Source organism: Cucurbita moschata, unplaced genomic scaffold (genome assembly GCF_002738365.1).
Source record: "Cucurbita moschata cultivar Rifu unplaced genomic scaffold, Cmos_1.0 Cmo_Scf00011, whole genome shotgun sequence".
NCBI classification, from domain to species: Eukaryota; Viridiplantae; Streptophyta; class Magnoliopsida; order Cucurbitales; family Cucurbitaceae; genus Cucurbita; species Cucurbita moschata.
In genome coordinates, this window is record NW_019268527.1 from 5,306,645 (window position 1) to 5,314,525 (window position 7,881).

Here is a 7,881-nt window from a genome sequence, read left to right on the forward strand (position 1 = left end):
AAGAGAGGGAAGGGAAGGTGGATTGTGAGGGTCCCACATTGACTGGAGAGAGGAACAAGTGTCAATGAGAACGCTGGGCCTTGACGAGGAGTGGATTGTGAGATCCTAAATCGATGAGAGGACAAGTCCCAACAAATACACTCTTGAAAGGAAGTGGATTGTGAGATCGAGAGAGGAACAACGAAGCATTTCTTTACAAGGATGTGAAGACATCTGCCTAGCATACGCGTAGACGTCGAAGGTTTCACAGATAGAATAGAGCAGATAGAACATATATTTCTGTCCACACAAATTCTACCGGTACAAATGAACAATTATGCAATTGGAAAGATACTTCACAAATTATTCATGTAAACTAATGGGTTGGCACACATGGTCACCTTACAAAAAATGTGGTTCACACAGTTCAAATCAGCTTTCTCTGATGAGGAAATGGACATTTCTGCACGAAGCAGACTGCACCACAACAAATAACTCAAAAATCCACGCCCTTAAATCTTTCAACGTCTACAATTTCTCATCAGAAAGCAAAAGAAGTTGATAGACTAACACTGTTGGGATCAAAATCATTCTGCAGATGGTGAGTGAGACCAATATTCTTTCACAAGCTGTCCAAATAGAGAGCCTTCTCTCTTGATCAACGTGGTCGGTTCGTCGTATTCTGCTATTCTCCCTGAAAGTTGTATCGAGCATTTCATAAGACAACTCAGGTCGATTCATTTCTAACTTCGTTTTTGACAAAGTTGTTTTGAAAACAATGTTTAAGAACATTCAGGACATGAACAGTATATATAATGATCAAAACTTACCGTCACTTATAGCAAGCACCATGGTGCAGTCCATAACAGTTGGTATTCTGTGAGCAACTGTAATCACCGTACAGTCTGCGAATTCAGTTCGAATCGTCTTCTGCAGAATCATATCCGTTGCATTGTCGATCGACGCAGTTGCCTCATCGAGCACCAATATTCTACTTCTTCTCAACAGCGCACGGCCTAAACAGAAAAGTTGGCGCTGCCCCATGCTCCAGTTCGAACCATCTTCCACAACTGGTTTTTACAAAATGTTAGCCATTGACAACCTGAGAATAGGAAGAACTAGAACACGACAACGTCTAATATTATCTCGAATACGAAGAACTTACCCAAGGAATCCAAACCAGCTTCTTTCTCTTCAACAGCCTCTCTAAGTTGACACTTTCCAAGTACCTGCATGATCGAGATGTCGAAAATTACGTAAATATTATGCAGAACGAACCTCTGAAGAAAACAACCACATGAAGAAAAGAACAAAGTATCACCTCCCATATTTCATCATCAGTATGCTGAACTAAAGGATCCAAATTGTATCTAACAGTCCCTTTAAAAAGGGTTGGATCTTGAGGTATAATCCCGAAACGTGACCGCAGGTCATGAAGTCCGATCGAGCAAATGTCGATACCATCAACTAAAATTTTTCCTCCCGCTGGCTCAACCAAGCGGAATATGGCACTTAAAAGAGTAGACTTTCCACTGCCAGTCCGCCCAACAATGCCAATCTTATGTCCTCCTTCAAATGTGCAGCTTATACCATGAAGAACAAGGGGTGTATTGGGTCGGTATCGTATCTGTAAAACGACATCATCATGGTTAGTTTACCGATCCTCCTCGAACGTTTCAGGTTTTGATTAGCTTCTACGTACCTTCAAGTCAATTATCTCGACTTTGCCAACAGAGGGCCAGTTGGTTGGGGGACGTCTCTCTTCGATGATTTCCGGAGCTTCGCTCGGTAAGTGCATGTATTGGTTTAATCTTTCCACAGAAATGATGTGATTAGCTATAGTACATTGATTCTGGATGGAGAAGACCAAGGACACATTTAAAGAAAGGCCATAAGAGATTGCCATTCCAATGAAACCTGTAATACAAGCATAGAACTTTCATTACATGACAGTTTAAGAATGTGATGATTATATGTTTGAATCAATAAAAATGTTAAAATCCACACCAGGGCTGAAGCTTCCAGTTGGTAGCAACACCATGCACAACGCAGCGGAGGCAAGGACGACCGCGCTGAGCATTTCCAACCGCTGTATCAGCCACTCGTTGGCCGAAAAGTTGTGAAAGAAAGGACTGGCATTTCCATCAACGAATTCAAGGTTTTTCTTAAAGAATCGCTCTTCCTCTTCGAAAGCTCGTATTGTCATTGATCCAGCTACGGATTCGGACAAATGATTTGCTACCATCGACTTCGTTGTCCCGTTAAGACGCATGAGTTCTTTAGCAGATGCAAAGTAGTATCTCTGTACAAAGAAATGAACTTGTTCAGCATCATCAGTTCATTTCTTTCAAAATATAGAACTTTGTCAACAACAACAAATGCATCTATAATCCATTGTATTACCTGCAAGCAAATCGCCAAAACAACTGTGGGTATGGAGATGAATAGGACTTGCCACGTGATTACAGCTAAAACGCCGAGAGCAGCATAGGCATTGGAGGTTGCACCAACAGCAAATATTAAACTGAATGGGACATCAAGATCTACAATACTAAGATCCATTGAGACCTATCAAAGGATAAACAAATGTAAGAAAACTCAATTTCATTCTGATCTCGAAAAGCTTTATCGTTGCAGCTCGAGATACTTACTCGACTAAGTATCCTTCCAATAGGTGTGGAGTCATAGAAGGACATCGGTGCGCGAAAAAGAGATGTTAGTAGCTGAGAAAATAATGATTTTGATGATTCCAAACCTAAAAGAGCTGTGAAAAGAGATCTAGTAACCAAGAAGAATGTTGAAATAATTCCAATCAACAAGTAAACGAGGATCAAGCGGGAGTTGCTGATATCGGGATTGTCGACATTCGAAGCCATCCAAGAGTTTTGCATTATTCCACATGCCACAAATGCTAGTTGGGAGAGAACATCTAAGGAGAAGAAGATGAACCCTTTGCTCTGATTCAGATACTGAATATAAGGCCTGAATCCCGAGTCACCGACTTCTCGCTCCTCCTGCTTAATTAACTGATTAGCATCAGATGTTACGGACAGTTTCTCTGTATAAGATTTCTTAATCTCTTTACTTGATGTTATCAAACTCTTGGTGGCAGAAAAATCTGCAAGCCTTTCAGTACCAGCAGTCTCTTTGTGTGCATTGACAAGGTCCTGAAACTCTTTGCTATGTGCCAACAAATGATGATAAGGGGCTGCTTCTTGAATTTCCCCGTCCGACATTAGCTGCCATTCACAACCACAAATGCACACACTGGATCAAGATGAACACAAAAAAATAGGAGAGAGAAAACGCAAGGAGGAAATCAACAACGCACACACTCGATCAAGGTGTTTTTGAACTAACCAGGACAGAATCAAAATCAGGCAGAAAATCGACTTGATGAGTCACGAGAAGAACCGTTTTACCCGAGAGAGCTTCCATAACATATCCCTGCAAACAATGAAGTTAGCTTTGACTCAGTCTGAGAAATTAGAAAAGAAAGAACAATTTGAGAATGTTGGAAATTTTTGAATTACATTGAACAAACTTGTGGCAGTATGTGCATCCACAGCACTAAACGGATCATCCAAAAGATATATATCAGCATCTTGATACAGCGCACGTGCGAGTTGAATCCTTTGCTTTTGGCCACCACTGAGATTCACTCCTCTCTCCCCAATCTCAGTGAGGTCACCATAAGGAAGCAACTCGAGGTCCTTCACCAACGAACACTTCTCGAGCGTTTCTCGATACCTCCAGCTGTCCATTTGAGAGCCAAATAAGATGTTGTCTCGTATGGTTCCTGTTTGGATCCATGCTATTTGAGACACATAGGCAAGCCTTCCATAAACTTGAATCTGTGGAAAGCATATTGAGCTAATTATGATCTAAAAGCAACCAAGTAAATCAAAGTGGGAGAAGACAGGAATAAAGTTGTAATACCCCAAGCCCACCGCTAGTAGATACTGTCTTCTTTGGACTTTCCCTTTTGGGCTTCCCCTCAAGGTTTTAGAACGAGTATGCTTGGAAGAGGTTTTCACACCCTTATAGAGAATGTTTCGTTTTCCTCTCCAACCGATGTGGGATCTCACAATCCACCCCTCTTGGGGTCCAGCGTCCTCGCTGGCATACCACCTAGTGTCTGGCTCTGATACCATTTGTAACAGCCCAAACTCACCACTAGCAGATATTGTCCTCTTTGGGTTTTCCCTTCCGGGCTTTCCCTCAAGGCTTTAAAATGTGTCTACTAAGGAGAGGTTTCCACACCCTTATAGAGAATGTTTCATTCTCCTCTCCAACCAACGTGGGATCTCACAAAAGTAATTATGTCACAGTGAATTCAGCTCTATTATATAGCAGTGACAGTGAAACAGATGGTGAAGTATGGTGATATAACTTACATTTCCCTCAACATTTGGAATTTCACCAAGAATGGCTGCTAGAAGAGTAGATTTTCCTGAGCCAACTTCTCCACATATTGCAACCTTCGAACCTGATCTGACCTCGAGATTTATATTACGAAGAGTCGGCTTCGAGGAGTTCTTTTCCCATGAGAAAGATGCTGAACTGATCTTAATGGAGTAGTTATCATTCGTGTTAAGGCGCTTTCTACAAACACTTGTACCTTGCAGCTCTGGTGCCTCCAGAAAGTTAATGATACGCGTAAATGAAACCCGTGCTTGAATAATCGCTGCAATGACATCAGCCATAGATCTAACAGGATCTTGAACAAGGCGCAGCGTAGACACAAAGGTGAAAACATTATTGGCATGTAGCGGAATGTCCAAAAGGCTACAAGCCCCAAAGGTTGCAACAGATACAATAACAGGAGATGACCAAAAGAGAATACCATTGTATCCTTTTCGAATTTGCACAGATGACAACCACTTGTGCTCCACTTCTCTTAACTTCGCAATTACATTCCTGAAATGGGATTCCCAAGCATATAACTTCAAAACCTTCATGTTCACGAGAGCCTCGGTGAACGTTTTCAGTCGCTCGTCTTGTGCAGCCATCAATTTACTCTGATACTTATGCAGTAGCTTGGCAATTGGAGTGTTGCCAATTACACATAGAATTATTACCAAAAAGGAGGCAATGGTTGCTATTCCCACTGCTTTGTAGAGGATCAAAAGTGCAATAATGAGCTGAAGACTCGTGGTCCAAGTTTGGTGGAACCAATATGAAAACTCTCCAATCCTGTATGCGTCCACGGTCACATAGTTCATGATTTCACCGCTCGAGTGCGTCAACTTAGCTTCATTGGACAATCTCAATTGCTTCTTATAAATGGCTGCTGAAAGCATAGACCTGACTTTTAGACCAACAAGCCTGCTTCTGAAGTACCATTGCCTTTGTGATATGGATTCGATGCTTTTCGAGAAGAAAAGTGAAAGGGCAAGCACAAGACCTTCGTATTTGAAGCTTTGATGTCCTTGAGCAACTAAGATAAAGGAATTTAGAAGCAGAGGACCAGCAGACAGAAAGAGTATCTTCAACAAAGCGAAAAAACCAGACAATAATATGTCCTTCCAATGGCATAAAACGATGACTCTTAAGACTGATGGTTGGGAATTTGGTTCTTTCTTTTTCAGCTCGTTCATTTTGTTTGTGAACTGCAAGTAGCAACTTTCTGCACGATCTTCTTCGCACATCATCGGTATATCGTCGTAGTCCAGAGTCTTTTCCTTCCCCTTTTTCATTAAAGGATTCATCCACCAAAACGAAAATTTACTCCACAATCCAGATTTAGCTAATGGAGTAACAAGATCAACCTTATCACTTTCATTGGCCTCACCATTTAGTGGGGTGTAAAGTCCATTCCCATTGATACTCGTCTCGCTCTCGTCACGGGAAAAACACCCAAAAGCGCAAATCAATAACAGAACTGATCCTGGAACAGATACAACATCTAAAATCATCTTTGCCGATGCTGTTCTGTTCGAAACAGCATCGAAAAGTGATAGAACACAAATAACTCCAGTAAACACGAATGCTGCAATGGACAATAAGCGCAACAAGGCTCTTGGAAACTGTTTACACCAGAAGCTAATAACGGAGCTCACCAATAACCATGTGAAGCCATGGACGGTGGCAGATAACCACAGCTGCAAAGGCAAAGCAGTATGATCTTTACTCAATTTCTCCACCAGAATCCAAATTCCCAAGCCAAGGTACACTAATCCAACACAACCATTGAAGATAGCAGACAAAATCTGCAAAGCAGAACGACTTCGAATTCGATTCGACATGTGAGATCTTTTCACTGACTTCCCCACAATATTGGAAACAAGCAAGATCAACAGTAGAAAATCAAAACAGACGAACAAGGCTTGAGTATTACATGAAGAGGAATCAGAAAGAAAGCCACAAGGTTTCTCACTACCACTTGAACAGTCATGTCCTCCACAGAACACACCCCATAAGTCCTCCATTCCCCTCATCTTTCCTTTTCGTCTCTGAATGTCAAATGAAGTAACAATTAATAAGACAACCTTTTACATAACAAACGCAGAAAACCCAAATGAAGAAGAACAAACCTTAAATTAGTCTTCACAGTTCTTCCATAAAACTCGTCTGAAAAAACACAAACAAAAGAATCAGAATGAGAAGAACCCTTTAGAAACACATGTAAGAAAATAAACTTCTGAAAATCAAAGGCAGAAATTCACGTGGGTTTTGGAAGAAGATGATCACAGAGCCCGTGACAGCTAAATTATTTAAGAAACGAAGAAAAACCCAGATGGGTGAGAGGTAAACAGAAGCGCTAGGTGCTCAAATTCTCACCACATGTCAGAAACTGCACCTTTTTCGTAGACGAAATGGAGGAAGATGATATAAACGCTTTAAGAAGACTTTCTTTTTGCCCCTTTTTCCCCCTTGATCTTTAAAAGGGTAAAATGAGATTGGGGCTGGAAGCTGTGTGAAAAGGGTCCAAGGAAGCGCGAGGGAACGGACAGCGAGCAATTAAATGAAGAACGTTGCACTGACGTGAAGGAGAATAGAGGGAACGTTCATATTAATGCAGTTTGGAAGAACTCATGGGCCACGTCCAATTGCACATATCAACATATTCTGCTTTTTTTTTTCTTTTTTAATTCATAACTACTTCATGAAGTTTTGTTTTATTGTGAAAATATTTATATATTAATATTAATCAAAATTTTATAATTATTAATTTGTATTAATTATATAATGTCATTTAAAATTTTAAAATTCAAAATTTACATCCAAACACAGCTTTCAAAAACAAATTTATCATTCAATTAATTTGACTTAGTAAATAGAAAATAATTTTCTAAATTTTGTACTTTTCTTTTTTGTAAAAATATTACATTTTTTTTTGTTTTTTGTGAAGATCGTTGTTGCCAATTGAGGAGCCGACAAAGACTACATATTTTCTAAAAAAATCAACATTTGAAAAATATATAAAATAAAATGAAAAACAATATTATTATTGTTCTATTATATATGAAAATAATATCAACCGTAAATTGTAATTATAATCTAACTAGAATTATATTATTGTCACATGAGTTGGGAATAGAAAAATAAAAAGAATAAGGTTTGAAGGAGGAGCATATAGAAAGGGTATATTTGTAATTTTCGCAAACACTCATTTATTGTTCATAAAGTCTCTTGTCAACATGAATGATATATATGCATGATTGACGTGTCTACTTTCGCGTTCATAATTTTAATCCAAAATCAGAAAATTAAAATTAAAATAATAATAAATTTCATAATATAAGATTTAAGAACCCACTAAAGTAAGTTTAGGTGTCTGTATTTATTATTTATTGTGATATTAAATAATTGGTAAATAAAACAAGAGTAGGTGAATAAATGTATATCAACATTTCGGAATAATACTAGAGGAAGAAATGTCCAAAACATCCTCATTTT

General features: G+C 39.3%; 1 protein-coding gene across 1 annotated transcript; it reads right to left on the reverse strand.

Annotated features, from left to right (window-relative positions):
* Positions 1-253: 253 nt before the first annotated feature.
* On the reverse strand, positions 254-6,972 carry LOC111449601 (ABC transporter C family member 10-like). Its single transcript, XM_023089560.1, has 13 exons — positions 6,763-6,972; positions 6,516-6,552; positions 4,377-6,434; positions 3,513-3,833; positions 3,340-3,426; positions 2,631-3,218; positions 2,383-2,547; positions 1,987-2,281; positions 1,682-1,896; positions 1,301-1,606; positions 1,145-1,208; positions 810-1,049; positions 254-673 (listed from the first exon to the last, which is right to left on the reverse strand). The coding sequence occupies exons 3-13, from the start codon at positions 6,417-6,419 to the stop codon at positions 567-569; spliced, it is 4,431 nt and encodes a 1,476-aa protein (XP_022945328.1). The 5' UTR covers positions 6,420-6,434; positions 6,516-6,552; positions 6,763-6,972; the 3' UTR covers positions 254-566.
* Between the last annotated feature and the right edge of the window lie 909 nt (positions 6,973-7,881).